Source organism: Callorhinus ursinus, unplaced genomic scaffold (assembly GCF_003265705.2).
Source record: "Callorhinus ursinus isolate GAN/ISIS: 27379988/994484 unplaced genomic scaffold, GSC_fseal_2.0 scaffold7, whole genome shotgun sequence".
In the NCBI taxonomy this organism is placed as follows: domain Eukaryota; kingdom Metazoa; phylum Chordata; class Mammalia; order Carnivora; family Otariidae; genus Callorhinus; species Callorhinus ursinus.
In genome coordinates, this window is record NW_027397069.1 from 11,049,978 (window position 1) to 11,072,468 (window position 22,491).

General features: G+C 40.2%; 1 protein-coding gene across 1 annotated transcript in view; it reads left to right on the forward strand.

Annotated features, from left to right (window-relative positions):
* The window catches only part of DCT (dopachrome tautomerase), a 34,556-nt gene extending 13,871 nt beyond the window's left edge, over positions 1–20,685 (forward strand). Inside the window, exons 6-8 of the mRNA XM_025875267.2 lie at positions 2,941–3,076; positions 15,192–15,393; positions 20,438–20,685. Of these exons, the coding sequence (XP_025731052.1) occupies positions 2,941–3,076; positions 15,192–15,393; positions 20,438–20,610 (511 nt within the window). The 3' untranslated portion in view covers positions 20,611–20,685. The remainder of the gene's footprint in view (positions 1–2,940; positions 3,077–15,191; positions 15,394–20,437) is intronic.
* Positions 20,686–22,491: the final 1,806 nt, after the last annotated feature.

The window sequence follows — 22,491 nt, forward strand, 5'->3', positions numbered from 1 at the left end:
AGCTCTATTACAAAGCTGCCATCATCAAGACAGTATGGTACTGGCACAAAAATAGACACATAGATCAATGGAACAGAATCAGAGCCCAGAAATGGACCCTCAACTCTATGATCAACTCATCTTCGACAAAGAAGGAAAGAATGGCCAATGGAAAAAAGACAGTCTCTTCAACAAATGGTGTTGGGAAAATTGGACAGCCACATGCAGAAGAATGAAACTGGACCATTTCCTTACACCACACACAAAAATAGACTCAAAGTGGTTGAAAAACCTCAATGTGAGACAGGAGTCCATCAAAATCCTAGAGAATAACACAGGCGGCAACCTCTTCAACCTCAGCCACAGCAACTTCTTCCTAGAAACATCGCCGAAGGCAAGGGAAGCAAGGGCAAAAATGAACTATTGGGACTTCATCAAGACAAAAGACTTTTTCACAGCAAAAGAAACAGTCAACAAAACCAAAAGACAACTGACAGAATGGGAGAAGATATTTGCAAATGACATATCAGACAGAGGGCTAGTATCCAAAATCTATAAAGAACTTATCAAAACTCAACTGAAACTGAAATTGAAAGAACAAATAATCCAATCAAGAAATGGGCAGAAGACATGAACGACATTTTTCCAAAGAAGACATCCAAATGGCCAACAGACACATGAAAAAGGGCTCAACATCGCTCGGCATCAGGGAAATCCAAATCAAAACCTCAATGAGATACCACCTCACACCAGTCAGAATGGTTAAAATTAACAAGTCAGGACATGACAGATGTTGGTGCGGATGCGGAGAAAGGGGAACCCTCCTACACTGTTGGTGGGAATGCAAGCTGGTGCAGCCACTCTGGAAAACAGTGTGGAGTTTCCTCAAAAAATTGAAAATAGAGCTACCCTATGACCCAGCAATTGCACTACTAGGTATTTACCCCAAAGATACAAATGTAGAGATCTGAAGGTGTACATGCACCCCAATGTTTATAGCAGCAATGTCCATCAACAGATGAATGGATAAAGAAGATGTGGTATACACACACACACACAGACACACACACACACAGACACACACACACACACACACAGGAATATTATGCAGCCATCAAAAAAACCCCGAAATCTTGCTGTTTGCAATGACGTGGATGGAACTAGAGGGTATTATGTTAAGTGAAATAAGTCAATCAGAGAAAGACATGTATTATATGATCTCACTGATATGAGGAATCCTTAATTTCAGGAAACAAACTGAGTATTGCTGGAGTGGTGGGGGGTGGGAGGGATGGGGTGGCTGGGTGATAGACACTGGGGAGGGTATGTGCTATGGTGAGTGCTGTGAATTGTGTAAGACTGTTGAATCACAGACCTGTACCTCTGAAACAAATAATACATTATATGTTAAAAATAAAAAAAGACTATAGTAGGAAGGGAAAAATGAAGGGGGGCAATCAGAGGGGGAGACAAACCATGAGAGACTATGGACTCTGAGAAACAAACTGAAGGTTCTAGAGGGGAAGGGGGTGGGGGGATGGGTTAGCCTGGGGATGGGTATTAAAGAGGGCACGTACTACATGGGCACTGGGTGTTATACGCAAACAATGAATCATGGAACACTACATCAGAAACTAATGATGTAATGTATGGTGATTAACATAACATAATAAAATTAAATTTAAAAATATTTGCTCATGCTCTTTCTTTTTCTTTTCTCTTAAACGTATCATGCGCTTTCTTTTTCTTTTCTTTTAAATGTATCCGACCTTAATATTGAAGTCTGAGATCTCAGAGGAGTATTACAGACCAAATGGCACAGCAATGACACCACAATACTTGAAATTTAAAGGCCAACTAATAATTCGCTCCATCTAAAAAGACTTTAAGAGTTGTGGGAAATAAGTATGGCTATAAATAAGATTTTAAGCAAAGATGAATGGGGCTCCAAAAAGACATGGTGGATAGATTCATGGTCTTCCCCTCAAACCAGATTCTCTCTTTCCTATGTGTAAACTATACAGCTGATGGGTTATTTGGGGCGGAGGTGGGGTAAACTGAAAAATGCAGAGGTTGTGCCCAGTGCCGCAGAGCTCAGGGTCTGTGCGGGGGTTGGACACAGCTCTGAGTAGTGGCAAAGGTCCTATAAAGGCTGACATTTAAGATTGTTTGAAAAGGAGCATACGTTTGTTTTTCACGGTAGTAAAAATGCTATTGAAATGGAGTGCAAACTTTATAGATTTGAGTTAAGGGAGTGGTTATCGAAGTGTGGGGCCCAGACTACCATAACTGGGATAGCTTGGGAGCTGGTTAGAAACACAAATTGTGAAGACTCAGCCCCCACTTCCTGAATCAGAAACTCTGAAGTGGGGCATGAAATATGTGTTTCTCTCCAGTGATTCCCATGTATGCTTAAATTTGAGGATCACTGAGTTTGGATAGGGACAATTTGAATTACCTAAAAATGGGGAGGAGAAAAAAACAAGGTTAAGTGGAATTTGGGGATGCATTTAGAATGCCGGATATGTTACAGTCAAGCTGGAGGTCTATTTAGTTGAGGAATGGGAATATAAAATTATATGTTAATTCAAAAAATATTTCTGATTACGGACCATGTGCTGGGCATTGTACTGAGCTCTGGCAATAAAAATCTGGAGAAAACACAGTCTGTGTCCTCTAGGACTTCATAGTCTGCCATGGGAGACAGATATGAAGATATAGAATTGTCATACAGTATATAAAAGAGGTATAATCCAACTGAGCAGGTGCAGAAGGAGCATTGATTAAGAGTTCCCTCCCCTGATAGAAGATCATCATTAAAGTTGGGATTAATTTGTAGTTAATTAGCTATGATAGAGCTTCCCCATCTCAAGTCAGAAGACTGTTATTTAGGCTGGAAACAATAAAAAGAGACGTTTATCAATTGTAACTGTTGTCGCTGACAGACTGATTTTCTCTCAGGAATGCCCTGGAAGGGTTTGATAAAGCAAATGGCATCCTGGACTCTCAAGTGATGAGCCTACATAACTTGGTTCATTCCTTCTTGAATGGGACAAGCGCTTTGCCACATTCTGCTGCCAACGATCCTGTCTTTGTGGTATGTTCAAAGGCTCAGACTAGATGAAAAATTTTCTACGTAAGATGTTGGATTTATTTGCTTTTCAGTAAGATTAAGGTTTGGTGTGTGTTATATTCTCTTTGTGGACAATGGGATGTATTCAAATGTTAAATTCGTTTTATTCTGCGCCTGAGAGGTGGTTAGATAGCATTTAAAGTCCCCTTTTCAGAAACCCACGCTTTGGAGATGGTTAGTTTTGGAATGACAACAGACAGGAGTTTATAGTCCAGAGGTGGATTCATAAGTTAGCATAGTGATATTATAAATTATATCACAATTTATATAATAAGTTAGTATAATGACAATAATTTTTCAATCATAAAATGAGTGATGTTGAAGATGAGTGGTGGAACTACTGTGAGCCTTGCATGAAGCCCAGCCACCCAGCACACCAAGTCCACAGCTCTGTTGGTGTTTCTTCCTGGCCCCCTCACTCACAAAGCGTTCTGCCTAAAAATGAGCTGTTCTTGCTGTCCTAATATCACTGTGACCACTTTGGACTGGATCTTCCACGTAAGACACTCGTCAGAAGATGGCGTGGACCTCCCTGGGTATACAAGAACGGGTTCTTTTACACCTTCTGTGTCTACTTGCTAATCAATGTAGGTTTACCAGAATCCTGTCTTTACTTGCTTTCATGGCTACGAGTTTACTTGAGAGGGTGAGGACTATGGCCAATGTCCACCGCCAAACGCAGGACGCTACCAATGTGTAAGAGAACCTGGTAGTGCTGAACAGAAAAATTGGTTTGGGTCAGTTTGCAAACTTGCAGTTATATTCAGTCATTTCTTTTTTGTTTGCAAATGAGTAGATTCTACCCAAACTAATTTACGATAAAAAAAATTAATTTATTGACTTAAATAACTGGGAAACGGAGGGGTGCCGAATCTGGGGGCTCAAATGATGTCAACTCTATCTCTGTCTTCATGAACAACTTCTTTCCATGTGGTAACCGAGCTAGCCATCGGCAGCCACAAACGAGCACGCTACCAGCTTAGCACGTGGGGCAGGGGCCGGAAGCAGCCACGTTACCAGAGTAGTGGAGAACGGTCCCAGGACGGGCCGGGCCTGGATTACCTGCCCTCCGTGAACCAATCAGTATGGCAAGTGGAAAGGAGGTACTCTGATTGGCCAGAGCAAGGTCACATGTTCACCCCTACTGTCCACGCATGTGTGTGACCCCAACCCACACAGCTTTAGGGAGCTGCCTGTGGGGAAGTAAATTTGTGTTAGCCAGAAGGGGGACGGAAGGTGGGGAAGGAGTGCTGGGCAGAAAAAATGACAAATGTCTTCAATTAATACAAAAACCACATTTGATGTTCCTTAATTTATTAAGTAGCTTCATATCTCGGAGGGGAAATACAGCCAGTACAGAGAGAGCTGTTGTTGGGTAGGGAGGAACCTCACGGTTCTTTAAAATTCAAAATGTGATGAACTAACTCCCTTGATGTATGTTTGAGTCCGATTTCGGTCTCACTTTAAAACAAAAGGAAAAACAGAAAGAAACTCGGCAGTGGGATTATAATGTGAGAATCCCAAGCTCTGTTAGTTTTAAAAATCTGTTCACCAAGGGGCTCTCTGGAGACTCACAAACCAGGGGAGGTGCGGGTCGGGGTCATGTTATCGCAGCTGTCCTTGGTCAGCGCCCTCCAGCCAGAGACTGCGAGGAGCACCTGTAGTGGAGCACGTGGTGCCATGGTTCCGTAAGACCAAGGATGGTGTATTCCTTGTTGTTGGGACAGACTGGGAACCCAGCGAGGCGCTCAGGGGCTAAAAAGGAGTGAAAAGGATTTGGGCTTGTGCTACCTGAGATGCGGAGGGTGTAAGGAGGCAGGGCTTTGCTCTGGATTGGATGCTGTCAGGAAGCGGGGCAATTCTATGATTGAGTACCCCAGTAATTCTTAGTAATTGGTAGAGCAGTGGGAGTCGCTTGTGATAGCCGGGAAAGGGCTATGTTCTTGTTAGGTATTGTATGGTTTGGACAATGTTCATATTTTGTCTACATTCAGACACAACCATGGAGTTGTCTTGTTTTTGTCCTGATCCATCACGGTCACAGAGTGACCTTGTTTGATGTTGATGTTCCATGATTGCTTATGCCCCGCAGAACACCAAAGCCTCTTTTTTTTTAATTTAATATTTTTTAAAGATTTTTATTTATTTATTTGAGAGAGAGAATGAGAGAGAGAGAGCATGAGAGGGGAGAGGTCAGAGGGAGAAGTAGACTTCCTGCTGAGCGGGGAGCCCGAGGCGGCACTGGATCCCAGGACTCCAGGATCATGACCTGAGCCGAAGACAGTTGCTTAACCAACTGAGCCACCCAGGCGTCCCCACCAAGGCCTCCTTGATAGAGCCAGGCCCTCTCTGGCGTGGGGGGGGGGGGCTGCTTTTTCCCCCCTTAAGTACAGCTCACCAGAGTTGGTTTAGAAACTTTAGATGTCTTAAACATTTGTACTCCAGCTGCTAAACTCCTACAGTGTCTCTGCTTTACAGATACTTAACTCACTATCCACTATTTTAACATTATCTTCAGGGTTGTGTGTCTTGAATGGATGGTTTCAAAGCAATTAGAAGAAGAAATTTCACCACTGGTCTTTTTTTATTTTGCCAGTATTTTGAATTCAAATTAGTTTAAATATTATCTAGTATAGATTGCATTGTAGTAAGCAAACACTTTATGGGTTTTTTCTTTTTCCAGAATTTTCCTCACTTTAATGTTAATTTTAGTAGTGTATCTTATTCTGCTCAAGTTGCCGTAACAAAAATAAAATAGACTGTTAAACAACAGAAATTCATATCTCGCAGTTCTGGAGGCTGAAAGTCCAAGATCAAGGTGCTGAGTGATGTGGTTCCTGGGGAAAGCTCTCTTCCTGGCTTATAGACCACTGCCTTCTTGGTGACGTGTCCTTACATAGTGGAGAGAGGCAGAGATGTCTGGGGTTTCTTCTTATAAGAGCACTAGTCCTATCATCTCAGGGCCCCACACATATGACCTTATTTAACCCTAATTACCTCTTTTAGGTCCCATCTCTGAATACAGTCACATTGCGGGTTAGGGTTTCAACACCTGAATTTGAGGGGGCCATAAATCAGTCCATACCATCAGTTTCTAGCAGTTTGTTTTTCTGGGCTTCTGGGAGGCCACATGGCATAGTCAAAAGAACACTGGATTACAAGTCAAATAACTTTTTTATTTCGTCCTGAATTGTGCAATCTTGGGAGTCTCCTTGAAAGTGTGAAGCCTGTGTTTCCCGCTCTGCAAAGTGCAGGTCACAGGGCTTGATCTGGTGTTGGAGGAGAGTGGTGTGCTCATTAATGCAACACTGAATAGATTAGAATAATGCAAAGCTGCTTTAGAAACTGCCAAGTACAATACAAAATTTATCATAAGACAACAATGCGTTTTATGGTAGTCGCTGGGAAAGAATTAGAGAACTATATGTTGGCTTTGAATTTCCAAACCTTAATTAAGGTTTCTTATCTTGTTCTCCATGGCAGACAGTTGCGCCCTAGGGCAATTTTACTGAAAGGAATACTGAGGTATTTCAAAGGTGACTTATTATTTTTTATCTCCCCCCGGGTACCAAAAAAGGAGATATGAAGAGGGAGGGTAAATGTATAGCTCACAATGCTCTGAGCTTGCCTGGTGGTGTGAAGGTCTGGGTAGGTTTCTGGATTCCCAGATAGATGAGTGCCTGGCCAGGGTGAGCTGTGGGAAATCCAGACATGGAGCAGTTGATGAGCTATTCCTTTTTTTCTAAAAAGTGTTTCTTCCCTCGTATTTGTGTGACAAAACATGAAGGAGTTGTCAGGAATGTGGACTCTTGATCCCAGCCTCTAGCAAGGTGGGGGCTTCTGTGCAATACCTCCACAGCTGTGTTAGCTCTTCTGTAGGATGCTTGCCTTGTTTATTGATTCTAACTGGGTATTTCACATCATTTTTCTGGCCATTATCTCAGCCATCAGCTTATGCCATGCAGTACTTGTGTCTCCCTTCTCTGCTCTGTATCTTTACATCTAGTTATCTATACTATATTTCTCTAAATAAATTTTTGTAAAACATACACTTTCAACTATATAATTTATACACCCAGTCCATATTCATGAGAAAAAATGTCACAGTACTCCTTATCCAGTATGCCAAAATATTATGAGCAGAACAGCAGAATCTTCTGGCATATTCAGGATTATATGCCTCCACACAACCTTTCTCTCCTACGAAAGGAAAGAAGGGTGCTGCTAGTAACTTGCTTTTCAACACCCGAGGTTTCAAGGATTATTCCATCTTATCTCCTTCTTTGGAGGATGCCCAATTTGTGTGTAGAGCTTGGCAGATAGTGAGTGTTTTAGGCTTTACAGGCCCAATATCTCTGTTGCAACTATTCAACCCTGCCTCTGTAGCATGAAAGCAGTCATAGACAATACATGAATGAGTGAGTGTGGTGTTCTAATAAAACTTTATTTAAAAAAGAGGTGGTGAGGGGCGCCTGGGTGGCTCAGTCGGTTAAGTGTCTGACTCTTGATTTTTGGCTCAGGTCATGATCTCAGGGTCGTGAGACTGAGCCCTGCATTGGGCTCTGAGCTGAGTGTGGAGCCTGCTTGGGATTCTCTCCCTCTCCCTCTGCTCCCCTACCCCATGCTCTCTCATGCTCTCTCTCTCTACGAGAGAGAAATAAAAAACAGGTGGTGAGCTCTGTTTGGTCCACAGGCTTTAGTTTGCCAACTCCTGCTCTAAGGAATTAATGTCCCTTCTCTGTAGTATGTTTCCTCTATCAGTCATGTTTCTCTTCCTGCTCTAGGGAGCCACATTATGACTTTATGGATGAGGAATTCTGTGACTTACGTGTAGTTCAAAGCACTAAATATTTAATCATCCTTGCCTTCATTACTTTTAATACCTTTAATATTTAAAATTCTGTTCTTCTTTGGTATAAGTTGTCAAGTGCATATAAGCAGATGAAAAGCCACAGTTTTTTTTTTTTTTTTTTTTTTTTTTGCAGCTATGAAGTGTTTTGGCACTAGTTCCAGAACTCACAATTACTTTAGGCTATTTACATAAAGTTTCATGTTGAAACCAATTTAGGCTTAAATAATTCTTGCACATATTGAGATCCAGGTTACAGCATTTTGGTTAAAAGAGTGATAGCTTCTGGAATTTCAAATTCATAAGGCAGTTTATGCAAATATATTGCATGCAACATTTATTAAAATTATTTTCCTGAAATCTCTTCAAGCAAGAGAGGGGCAAAGTTGTATCTGATCACAATAACGAGTAAAAAATATAATGTTAAAATACAAGAAAAACTCTGAAACCAATCTCTGAAGTTCTAATAATTCATAAGGTAATTGAAGGACATGCATACATTTATCTGGAAAATATGATTCGGTCACAGAAATGCTAAGTAGTGCTGTCTTCAGTATTGAATTTAGGTATAATCTAGGGGGGAAAAAAAAGAAAAGCAAAAGACCCTAACGTTAAATAGTTGAGTTAACTGCCAAGAAAGAAACAATGTTAGAGACTAAATATTTTCCTTCCAGCTTCAAAGCAACTATTCTTAGGGCTGTATTTGAATGTTATTCTTTTAGAAAGGTACATTTTGCAAGTTCTAATTCTTTCAATTCTTAAGTGACTAGGGGATTCATAGATTGCACGGCTAATATTCACTGCATAGCTCATGTGTTTGTTTGTCATCTTATACACTGAACTCATACATGGAATAAGACGTATACATAGTCTTATCATCATTTATTTCTTAACAATGACTAATAGTTGGGTAAGATTAAGTCCATTAATTTAGGGGGGAAAAGCAAGAAAAGAGAAAATGAGTTTCTAAAAACAAGAATCTAATGGACTACATGAAGTTAATACCCTTCTGACTCTACTGTTCTAGGCTGTAGTACAATTAGTAAAATTAATAGGTCATAATAACAAGTATAAAATACTTGTGAATTGGTATGAGTTTAGTTAAAAATTTAAAAAGACGAATATAGGACATTGCTTCTCTCTTCCCAAGAATGAAGCACTTAAAAATGGATCCATTTTATTTATCTTTCTTACAAAAGAAGAAGCATATCAGTTGGTTAAGCATCCAACTTGATTTCAGATCAGGTTATGATCTCAGAGTTGTGAGATCGAGACTTGCATCAGGCTCCTCGCTCAGCAGGTAATCTGCTGGAGGTTTTCTCTCTCTCTCTAATCCTCCCCCCCAAATAAATAAATCTTAAGAAAAAAAGGAAAAGTATAATTAGGCTAACACCTTCAGTATTTAAATTAACATTGTTTTACATTAATTTTTAAGTTTTTAATAGTTTAACAGTTTTTAATGATTTAGAGTTACAGAAATATTGGCAAAAAGGTTTTTTTAAAAGGCTGTATTTATTTATTTGAGGGCGAGTGAGTGAGAGAGAGAGAGAGAGCATGAGAAGGGGGAAGACCAGGGAGAGAAGCAGACACCCCACTGAGCGGGGAGCCTGATGTGGGGCTCGATCCTGGGACCCTGGAATCATGACTTGAGCTGAAGGAAGATGCTTAACTGACTGAGACACACAGGCACCTTGGCAAAAAGATTTTTAATTGTCTGTAATTCCATCTCAATTTTCTGCTTATTTCCTCTCCTATTCTATGTTTGTACAATTGTACTTATAAGGCAAACTGTTTAGGTTGTTACATCGTTTCCTAAATACTTTCTTTTCAAAATTTTAAAATAGATAATGCACATAAGGGGTTCAAATATAAAAGACATAAAATGAAGTCTTTGTATCACTACCATCTCCCAGCTAGTAATTACCATTTTCCCCTATTCTTCCAGATTCATTTTATAAATATACAAGCAAATATGTTTTCTGAATGGCAGCACACTATAGACACATCTGTGACTTCATTATTTTTATTTTTTACTTTTTCTAAATCATTCCATATCAGTTCATAAAGGCCATTCCATTCCTTTTTTATGGCTGTATAGTATTCTATACTGTGGCTTTATCCTGAAAATTTTAGCCAGTTTTCTGTCAATGGGCATGTAGGTGGTTTCTAATCTCTTGCTTGGCAAACAATGCTTCAGTGCATGAACATGTAGAGTAAGTCAAGAGAATAGAATTACCAGGTCAAAGATTAAATAAATGCATTTGAAATGTCAGTAGATACTGCCAAATTGCCCTCCAGAAGGTTGAATAATGTTACATTTATTTATTTAGTGTATGTATTTTTAAACAACTGAGATAAAGTTAATAATTCCTAAGGAATGTGACACCTTGGTGAATTTTGTAAGAGCTGAGGTATTAGAGATGGTGGCTGGCCCTCTGCTTGGGCAGAGCATCCCAGGGTGGCAGGATTTCTATACCCTTGGTCTAGGGGATAGTTTGGTTTTTTAACTTGACAGGGGCTAAATGGCACCTGAAGAAATTCTTTTCAACTCTAAACTTGGTAAGGATAAACCCATGTTCTATTGAGAAGAACTAAACCTATACTAAGAGATGAACTGCATACTCTTTGTCATTGATGAAATTAAGTAGTATAATGACAAACCACATTTATATACAAATCTAAAGTGGTTATAGCATTGATTTGGGTTCCTTTCTCCTAGGGCTTTGGTAATTCCTTAGACATGAATGGCCTGGGAGTATCTCAGTTCTTATCTAGAATCTCTTCTGACATCCCCCTGGTTTTCTCTCTCCCACCTGCTTATGACATATGCTGAACCAGTGACTTCTTTTAAAGTTGTCGTACTAATAGCAGAACCTCTTATAGTCCTCTTTTTGCATGTGTTCAAAGTTTAATCCTTAAAGTATAAGCTTTCTTCCTCAAGGGCTCAAATGATATTTCTTTTTTAAATTGAGATATAACCGGCATATAAAATTAAGTTAGTTTCAGGTGTACAACGTAATGATTCAATATTTGTATATATCGCAAAAACAGTCATCACAATTAGTCTAGGTACCATCTGCCGCCATACATAACTGATATTTCTTTTTATATACATGCTAATATATCTTACATACAATGTATATTGCATATATTTTGTGTATACTTATTTATATTTTGTATACAATGTTATTATACAAATATATGTAAAAAGGGTACCTTTTCTTTTCTTTTTTTTTTAAAGATTTTATTTCTTTATTTGAGAGAGAGAGAGCATGAGTGGGGAGGGTAGAGGGAGAGAGAGAAGCAGGCTCCCTGCTGAGCAGGGAGCCCAACGTGGGTCTCAATCCCAGGCCCCTGGGATCATGACCTGAGCTGAAGGCAGAAGCTGTTAACTGACTGAGCCACCCAGGCATCCCTACCTTAAGTTTTAAATGGAACCTCCCATATGAAACTGGGTGTCTGTTGTGTGATTTCTGAGTGATCATATATGAGTTCTCAGAGGAGCAGAACATTATCACAATAAGACTCACTCTGACCATGAATGATGTCTTCTAGACAGGAACACATGAACTTAAGTGGTGAACACCACAGTGTGCTGGTCTTTGGTGATGTACTGGTGTCTGTGGTCATTATGGCAGGAATCTGATTGTGCAAACATCTAAGTTAAGGTTAAGTTTGATAGTAACTTTATCCCCCAGTGATCCTGAAAAAGATATGCACACTTTCCCTATATTTTATTCAAGTTTCTTTATGCCTTCCAGCACAATAGCCATTGATTGATTGATTTTTTTTTTTCTGCAAGGGTTGCATTTAAAAATGTTTACCTTGAAAGCCCATAGAATCACACTTTCTTCAACACTGCCTCCAAGGTGAAAGTTTTTTTCTTCCTGTACCTATCGTTATGTGTTGGAACAAGATAGAATGGGTTTGTGAACCAAATTTGTAACCTCATTTCTGAAGCACTCAATTTTTAATACCCAAATATAACTATGTATCTCTATAGCAGATATAAAGCAACCATAGTATACTGTTACTTTACTTTTGCTTTTATTTATTACCCTTCAATTACATTTAGCCTTTACAGAGACATTAACTGAGCTCATTTTTGACTAATGTGAAACCAAGATACTATTAGTTTCTCAAGAGCAATTCAGGGTATCTTGTTTTGGAGCAATGTTCACAACTCTAACAAAAATATCTATTCTACAGGCTGCACCACTTCTCTTTATGGCTGTGGATACGTTATTGCTTGCAGTATTTTGTTTATTGCATTCTTTGCATCTTCTTGGCACACACTAACCTCTTTTACTACATTCTATAAATTGGGTGCTCTGTATATAGTTCCTACTAGAGCATTTATTGTACAATGTTTTATAGCCCTTCTGGGACCTATAATCTCTCCTTATTATTTTTCCCTGTTCTTTTATCTCTCCAAATTATGAATTGCTGCAGAGTCTTGTCCCTTCCTTAATTATTTATGCTTTGTACTGGGTGAATTCTGGTGTTTTCCAGAAGTTATTTGCTTCTTGCAGCACTGAATCTGGATCTTCCTGTGTCCTACGAGTCCCTTGTCTCTTTTTCTAATCAGAATTTGATCTCTGACTTGAACTCAGACAGTATCTAAAAGCTCAGGAGATACTGTGTGACCTTTGGAAAATACACTCTGGTACACCCCTAGATACTTTTTCTGTGTATCACTTAGGATTTGGTTCAGCTGCTTAGAACAGAAAACCCGTTATAGAAGCCCAAACAAAAAAAGAGGTGTATTTTTCTCTTAATATAAAAGATCCCCAGTGGCGGGTAGTCCGGGGCTGGTATTGTTTCTCCAGAGTCATCACAGACCCTTCTGTGTTTTTGCTCTACCACCCTTGGTGAGTGGCTTCTTTTCCTAACTTTGTTAATTAGCAATTAAGATCGCTGCTGCAACTCCAACCATCACATCCATGTTCCAGGAAACAGCAAGGATAAATGGAAAGGGGAAAAGGGTCACTTTTAAGCTGAGACCTCCACCTTTAAAGAGCTTTCTTGGAAGTCCCATTCAGTGACTCCTAGTTCAATCTCAGTGATAGTTTGATACATTGCTTCACTCAAAAAAAAAAAAAAAAAAGGAAGTTACGGAGGAAAAAGAGAGTGGATATTTGGTAAGCAACAAATAGTGCATATTATCCTTAGGCATTCAGCCTCTACTGCTTGGGCTCCATGTTTGTGGCAAAAGTTCTATTTGAAACTGGCAGGCTCCCCAGGCTACGGCTGGAGGATGAAGCACAACTTCCCTGTATGGGAACCTTCTAACCTTATCTGGAGTTCCCAGGATTCAGGACGTGAGGTACGTTTTTGGCGACCTACACCCATAACTAACACTTAGCTCTTTTTCCAGGGCTGATGACTTTCTTTAAGCTCTCCTTGTAGGAAACATTGATCACTTGCATTTTCACATGTCTTCCAAAGTTGTTGCTTATGCAATAAACATTATACCTTTATTTCTTTGGAGCTTCAATTTTGTTACTCAAATCCAAGATTTTAGAAGTAGGAAAAAAAATCTTTTATCTCTGTAAAAGCCCAGGTCTTAAAATTTGATGTTTTTGTTTTTAAGATGATTGTCTCTGCCATGAACTGTAAAAATGCATTCGGGAAAAAGCTCCTTGAGTAAATCACTTGATTCTTTTGACTATCTTATATGTAGCCATGCGAGACAATATAGGTAGAAAGTTCTTGCTGTTGCCTGATGAGGGCAACATTCTTCGGGGCAGGCACCATTGCATTGGTCTTAGATAGACTGATGCCAGAAAACAGAAGAAATGGGATTGCAAGTTGAGGAAACAGCACCAGATAGAAAGGGGCCTCTTTAGTTGAATTGTACAAAAGACAAAACTACTTTGCATGGCACAGTCTTCAGACAACAAATTCTTATTTAAACATCAGCTCTGTCCAGGTTGCATGCTAAGCTGATGCTTCAAAGGTAAAAAGACCCGATCTCTGACCTTTAGGAGTTAGGGGTGTTGTTAAAGAAAATAGTAACAAGTTATAGTATAATTTGACCAGTGCTCTAATTGGAGTACAAGGAATAAGGGTGAATGAATTCATGAATTCATTTGATAAGCATTTATTGGAATAAATACTCCCCAATCCCCATATGACAGGCTCCGGGATGACAGCACTTGGGACCCAGGGGAAGAGAAGGGAACAGTGTCCCTAGGTCCTTGAACTTACAGCCTAGAAATAAAAGAGGAACCCAGCATTAAAGTTGGGCTGAACTCTCACATTTATGTTGTGTTGCAAAATTGGGGCTATAAATGTGGAAATTTTGCTGTTAATATTTTAAAACATATAATAATTGCTGTAATTGAGAAGGATTGTAATAACTTCCTTGAGAAAATAAAAATGAGCACCGTGCACATCACAACATTTTTTAGACTTTCTTTTGCTGGCCTAACACTGAAAATTCAAATGAGAGTGTTATGAAATGAGTACATAGAAGGGTTGTCCTGCTGGGAAAAATCTGAAAACCCATTTTGGAGATTTTTTTCCTTCCTTCTTTCCTCCCTCCCCACCTCCTTCCCTCTCTCCTCCCTCCCTTCCCTTCCCTTCCCTTCCCTTCCCTTCCCTTCCCTTCCCTTCCTCTCCATTTGTGTTTCGATATTGTTAAACACAGCCTCTTCTTCCTCTTCTGTTAAAACCAAACCAGGGCGCCTGGGTGGCTCAGTTGGTTGAGCCACTGCCTTTGGCTCAGGTCATGATCCTGGAGTTCCGGGATCGAGTCCCCGCATCGGGCTCCCTGCTCAGCAGGGAGTCTGCTTCTCCCTCTGACCCTCCCTCCTCTCATGTGCTCTCTCTCTCTCATTCTCGCTCTCAAATAAATAAATAAAAAATCTTTAAAAAAAACCCCACCAAAACCAAAGATATCTATCTTATACTTGCCCTTCTCTCCAACTTAATAATTAACACTCACTTAGGAAAGGCATCCGCTGTTCCCAAACCAGTGTTAAATCTGCAAATGAACTTTCATTTGTTCACTTGACAAGGGGTTGATGATCCTGTTTGGAGAGATGCCAGGCAGCCTTGAAAACGTAACTAAAAATGTCAGTGGGGATGTCACCAAGATACGGTTGGGTATAGAGAAGATCCTCATGTCCAGAAGAACCCCATTCCACTTTAGAGAAAGCTCCAATGAGATTGGCCTGATTGGGACAGACAGATCAATGTCAAATGCCATGTTCAATTGTCTTGCAGGTACTTCATTCCTTTACCGACGCCATTTTTGATGAGTGGATGAAAAGATCCAATCCTTCTGTGGATGCCTGGCCTCAGGAACTGGCACCCATTGGTCACAATCGGATGTATAACATGGTTCCTTTCTTCCCTCCGGTGACAAATGAGGAATTCTTTTTAACTGCAGACCAACTTGGCTATAGCTATGCCATTGATCTGCCAGGTAACAAATACAACTTCTATGGGGATAATCCATTCATCTTCCGAAGGACCTTTCTTTCTTTTCAAAAATGCAAACCAAGACCTTATATTCAAGTACTCAGTACTCAGTACTAATTAATTTTATTAACAATTTTCTAGAATATATATATTAAACAAAATGAGCCTTTAAACTACCAATTAAATATCAGAAAAGGGACTAGTTTGATGACTGAATTAATAAATAATAGCATATAATAAATATATAATAAATAAATAATCTGAATTAATAAGAAACTGGTTTGAAATGTCTAGCCAATAAAATCAAAATGCACTAGCCACATGTGGATGGAGGTCATCAGGACTTGGAGAATCATCATTTGAAGGAAGGGCTTGGTTCAGGGTGAAGTGAGTATAGCACTTGCCCTGAACACAAAGTTCAAGGGGAGACCAAAAAATTCAGTAATTGAGATAAACAATAATGTAATGTAATATTTTCTTAAAATCAAAGTTAAAGCAAAAACGATGAATACACTATCAAGATTTTAAATAAAGACAGGCGGTTGTTATTGTTGCTTATTCAACCCTGCATTATTTTGTAATGAGACCAGTTATTTCCAATTAGCCCATACCAGCCCTGTTGGGTGGGTTTATGAGGTTGATGTTGGCCTGCCAACAGACTGGGCTGCATGGGGCTTCACGTATATGTGTTCTTAATTAAAGTTCTTCAAGTCATGTTTTTACACTGTAGATATTTTATTAGCTTTTTTCCACTTGGTTAAAAATATGGCAGGATATTTTGATAAGTATATATATGGGCACATATTTTTCTATTTGCCCAAGCCCCAATATAGCTCCATGGGCCGTTTAAACAATCTTAGGACAGGTTGAGAAAGAAAAGACAAAATAATAAAAAATATCTTATTTTGTCCAGAACCCAAAAAAACACACAGCGCATCTGCTGGTGAGTTTTCTCCACTTGTGTCTATTCTATCTTCCCTAAATCTCTGCCTATGGTGTAATCATAGTGACCTGTGAGCTGACATCTCTCTCTCTCTCTCTCTCTCTCTCTGACTTCAGTCTTTTAAGCCCTGGAATCTGTCCCTTGCTTTTCCTTCTAGTCCTGCAACTTTGCTTGTTTTCCTTATTGATTTAAAGTTTCCTTTCTCAGGACAACTGAGATATCTTTTTGAAACTTCATTCTCTTTTCTCTGGAATTGAACATAGTAACAATCACAAAGTTTGGGATGTGCATTTGCCCCTACTTCCATTCCTCCAACATCAGCTAATTAACAGGTGTAGACTGAGAGTCTGAATTTGCCCAGAATGTGTTAACTCATTAGGAGACACAAATTCATGTTTCACGTATTGGTCTGACAAAGAAATTTACAATTTTGCCTAGAGAGACATAACTATAGCTGAAGTTTGGAGAAGGAAGTGGGGCATTTGGGAAAGCCTTCTTTTTTTTATTTTTTAAATTTTATTTTATTATGTTATGTTAGTCACCATACACTACATCATTAGTTTTTGATATAGTGTTCCATGATTCATTGTTTGCGTATAATACCCAGTGCTCCATGCAGTATGTGCCCTCCTTAATACCCATCACCGGGGCTAACCCATCCCCCCACCCCCCTCCCCACTAAAACCCAATTTGTTTCTCAGAGTCCATAGTTTCTCATGGTTCATCTCCCCCTCCGATTTGCCCCCTTTCATTTTCCCCTTCCTATTATCTTCTTTTGTTTTTTAACATATAATGTATTATTTTTTTTTCAGAAGTACAGATCTGTGATTCATCAGTCTTACACAATTCACAGCGCTCACCATAGTACATACCCTCCTCAATGTCCATCACCAGCCACCCCATATCCCCACCCCACCCCCACTCCACAACCCTCAGATTGTTTCCTGAGATTAAAAGTCTCTTATGGTTTGTCTCCCTCTCTGGTTTCGTCTTGTTTCATTTTTCCCTCCCTTCCCCTATGATCCTCTGCCTTGTTTTTCAAATTCTTATCAGTGAGATCATATGATACTTGTCTTTCTCTGACTTTCTCTGACTTATTTCACCTAGCATAATACCCTCTAGTTCCGTCCACGTCGTTGCAAATGGCAAGATTTCATTTTTTTTTATGGCTGCAAAATATTCCATTGTATGTATATACCACACCTTCTTTATCCCTTCATCTGTCAATGGACATCTTGGCTCTTTCCATAGTTTGGCTATTGTGGACATTGCTGCTTTAAACACTGGGGTGTACGTACCCCTTTGGATCACTACACTGGTATGTTTGGGGTAAATACCCAATAGTGCAATTGCTGAGTCATACGGTAGCTCTATTTTCAACTTTTTGAGGAATTTTCATACTGTTTTCCAGAGAGGCTGCACCAGCTTGCATTCCCACCAACTGTGTAGGAGGGTTCCCCTTTCTCCGCATCCTCGCCAACATCTGTTGTTTCCTGACTTGATAATTTTAGCCATTCTGACGGGTGTGAGGTGGTATCTCATTGAGGTTTTGATTTGTATCTCTCTGATGCCGAGTGATGTTGAGCACTTCTTCATGCATCTGTTGGCCATTTGGATGTCTTCTTTGCAGAAATGTCTGTTCATGTCTTCTGCCTATTTCTTGATTGGATTATTTGTTCTTTGGGTGTTGAGTTTGATAAGTTCTTTATAGACTTTGGATACTAGCCCTTTATCTGATACGTCATTTGGAAATATCTTCTCCCATTCTGTCTGTTGTCTTTTGATTTTGTTGACTGTTTCCTTTGCTGTGCAAAAGCTTTTTATCTTGATGAAGTCCCAATAGTTCATTTTGCCCTGGCTTCCCTTGCCTTTGGCGATGTTTCTAGGAAGAAGTTGCTGCGGCTGAGGTCGAAGAGGTTGCCACCTGTGTTTTCCTCCAGGATTTTGAGGGACTCCTGTCTCACATTTAGGTCTTTCATCCATTTTGAGTCTATTTTTGTGTGTGGTGTAAGGAAATGGTCCAGTTTCATTCTTCTGCATGTGGCTGTCCAATTTTGGGAAAGACTTCTTGAAGGGGAGGGGTCTTCAGTCAGATTCAAAGAGATGATGGATCTTCTGTAGGGGAGGCGGAGAGAAGAGAGCATGTTAAATTGAAGAAGGGCAGGGAACAGTGCTGTGAAAGGTGTAGTCTGTGTAGAGGACTGCGTGAAGAAGCCTGGCTGGAGAAGCCTTGGGAAGAAGAATCCCTGAATTAAATCTGGATCTGTGAAAAGAGCCTGGTTACAGAGGGCCTTAAAAACTAGGCAGAAACCACAATGAGAGGCCGCTTTCTACCCATTAGGATGGTTATTACTGACCAAGCAGTGGGTAATAGGTGCTGATGAGGCTGTGGTGTAATTGGAGGCCTCGTGCACTGCTGGTAGGAATGCAGGGTGGTACGTGGCCTCTGTGGAAAACAATATGGAAGCTCCTCAAAAAATTGAACATCAGATTACCTTATGATCCAGCAGAGAATTGAAAGCAAGTACCCAAACAGATTATCTGTAAACCTCTGTTCATAGCAGCATTATTCACAATAGACAAAAGAAAAGTCAATGTCCATTGATAGCTGAATGGATAAACCAAGTGTGGTGTATGCACAGATGGAATATTATGTGGCCTTAAAAAGGAAGGAAATCCTGTCATATGCTATGACATGCATGAGTCTTGAAGATATTATGCTAAATGAAAAAGCCAGTCACAAAACAACAAAAACTGTATGATTCCCCTTATGTGAGGTCTCTAGAGTAGTCAAATTTATAGAGACAGAAAGTAGAAAGGGGGTTGCAGAGGCTGGAGGGCTGGGGTACTGGGGAGATATTATTTCAGTTTTGCAGGATGAAAAAAGTCCCATAGTGGTGACGGTGGCAGAACACTGTGAATGCACTAATGCTTGGACTGGAGCACTTAAAAATGACTACGATGGTTAAATATATGTCATGTGTATCTTACCACAATTAAAAGAACAATCATTTTTGGTTCCTGAACAAAGAAATGTCAGAATAAACATCTGTTTTTTAAGAAGATGGTTCTGGCAACAGATGTTGGATTGTAGCGGGAGGAGAAAAATTATAGTCATCTTGGAGGAATCCCTGCAGGATGAGTAAGGGCCCTCTGTGGAATGGAGGAAAAAACTAGAAGGGGGATTTTACAGTTAGGCAAGTATAGGGTATAGAATAAGACCCCAGGTGAGAGAAACTGAATTTAAGTATAGCTGGCCTAGGGCGCCTGGGTGGCTCAGTTGGTTAGGCGTCTGCCTTCGGCTCAGGTCATGATCTCAGGGTCCTGGGATGGAGCCTTGTGTCCGGCTCCCTGTTCAGCGGGAAGCCTGCTTCTCCCTCTCCCTCTCCCCCACCCCCTGCCCCTGCTTGTGCTCTCTCTCTTTTAAATAAATAAATAAAATCTTTAAAACAATTTTAAAAAAACAGCTGATAGGAGAGTTTTTAAAAGACACAACAGATAGGCATAGGTACATTAAAATGAAATCCATTAATTTTGTGGAGAGTGCTTATAAAATATTATTTGAGTCGAGTATTAGATTTATCAGGTGGAAGATTCAGGTTTTATTCACAACTCTTTAAATGGGTACAAATTTCATCTGCTCCTGCTATTGAATGTCTTCTGTTATAACAGCCCATCTGATCTGTCTTATACATTTATCACCCTATAAAAAGGTAGAGACAATAGCAGAATTTCTCCACCTGAGGGTTGTATATTTCCAGTTCCCCAGATACTACTTTAGCATACACTTTAACAAATGAGTTTCTAACTCACAAAAGTAGTTATATACTTCCTTGGAGGGTTTATTCTGTATGTTTATTGTAAGAAATTTAAAACATGCAATTAGCTGTATTTAAATAATGGAATGCCATTTCCTCAAGAAAAACAATTGTGGATATGACAAATTGTTGGTGGGGAAGAAGATAAATTTTATTCTAGCTGGTATAGTTTTGCTTTATCAACAAAAATCATGTGAAAAGCAAATTGGTTCATTCTTTTCGTCTCTAAGAGTATTTAGCTGATGAAAATCCCAGTTGAAGACCCTTCTCTTCTGCTTTAATTCCAGCTGAAGAAACTCCAGGTTGGACCACAACCTTCTTGGTGGTCGCAGGGATGCTGGGGGCTTTGGCTGGTGTTTTTGTGGTGCTGTTTTTCCTTCAGTACAGAAGACTCCGGAAAGGCTACACACCCCTAGTGGAGACACATTTAAGCAACAAGAAGTACACAGAAGAAGCCTAGAGAGCTCACGCCTTCCCCTGGAGAGGCGCCAGCCAAGTTGTAGGACTGACCCTGCCGATGAACAAACTAGTACTCCGTGTTCTTCCTTTAGCTGAAGACGTTTGACGCAGTCCCTCCTATTAAGGTGATCATCCCCAGTACAGAAGATGCTTAGCTGTAGTCTCTGGTTTACTTGTTTAACAAACACAAACTGGAATGTTTGAGGCTATCTCTACCATCAAACAAAGGTAGAGCTGACAATTTGTGGTATCTGATAATAATTCCCCATATTGATTAAGCCTCCTCATGTTCTGAAAGGACATGAGAGTGAAGTGCGCGTGCGCACGCGCACACACAACTGATAGAGCAGATTCATTCTAATTTGCAGGTCATTGTAACTTGAGACCTGAGCAAGATCATGGTTCGTTTTTTCTTAGCCCAAGTGTCTTCAGTGGGAATGGGGCAGGGGGTGGGGGTGGCAGATGCTTCCTGAGTCTCCATGAGGTTAGCTATAAACAGCTATGCTTTTAGACGCCTTCCTGATCATCTTTCTGTGGCTTATTTTTCTCCTTTCTCTCTCTCTTCTTCTCCAGCCTTTAAAACAGCCTTGAGGAGGAAAATAGGCCTTATTTTTCAAATAGGACGGAGAGTAAAGGAAGGAATGGATGATCAGTTTGGTTCTCTTTTGTCCAGATTTTATCAAAATCTGTAGTTCTTAACAGGAGACATATCATGAGATTCAGTAGCTGGGTAAACATTGATTCTATAGTGAAAAATAAATGAGAGATTAAATTATAGAGTTTTCTAGTTAATTAATATACTGTGTTAAATCTCCTAACCCGCATAGAACCACTTCTTCCAGGAAGGGATGGCTGAAAAAGGCTGTAAGGCTAGAATCCTGACAACTTGAGTAGACTTCCATTGCTCTGAGGTCTCATTTGGCTGATCCTGAACCAGTTTCTTTACCAGGTAGCCTCAGATGAAAAGTTTTCCACATATAATGCGGTTGGTTTATTGTTATTATTATTATTATTTTTTAAAGATTTTATTTATTTGACAGAGAGAGACACAGCGAGAGAGCGAACACAAGCAGGGGGAGTGGGAGAGGGAGAAGCAGGCTTCTCGCCGAGCAGGGAGCCCGATGTGGGGCTCGATTCCAGGACCCTGGGATCACGACCTGAGCCAAAGGCAGATGCTTAACAACTGAGCCACCCAGGCACCCTGCAGTTGGTTTATTTTTAAGAGTTGACTTCCGATTTTATTAATGCCGCACTGTGCTGACAGTTACTTATGAAGTCTTATCATTTAAAAGCAAACCATCCATACAAAATATAACATTTCAGAATTAAATGGTTATGTTCTACTAAGTAATCATCTTATTGTGAGAGAGAAGAATGAAGCCATCTTTATTTACTAAGATGCTCAGGCTTACCGAGATGATCCCTACTTCTGAGAAGTTAGCGGTTACTGAGGTTGCAAGGTAAATTTCATCTGCTCATATCTGGTACCTATGCTTCAGGGGTGAGGCCAAAGTTCTAGAAGGTAGCCTGTCTGTCCACTCATTTCAGCTGCTCTCTACTGGAATGGATGTGTGTGAAGGATGGGTGGGAAGGGGAAGTGGACCCTGGAGCTAGCTGCCTTCTACATAGAGGGGAGGGAGCTAGATGGTGCAAGATTCATCAAGACACAGTGTTATCCCCCCAAAATAAGACTGTGAAAGCCGGAGAAATGGACATAGCCCCATCAGAACCAAATCTGAGTCTGAGCGAGCCTCATAAAGCCATAGGCATATCTGAGAGTGGGCTCAGCAGATGAGAATCAAAATAGCCCAGAGTCCTTCATGGGCTGAAGCCCTGCTTGGGTCTCTTTACCCACCCCTCCACACATAGATCGCAGTTCCTG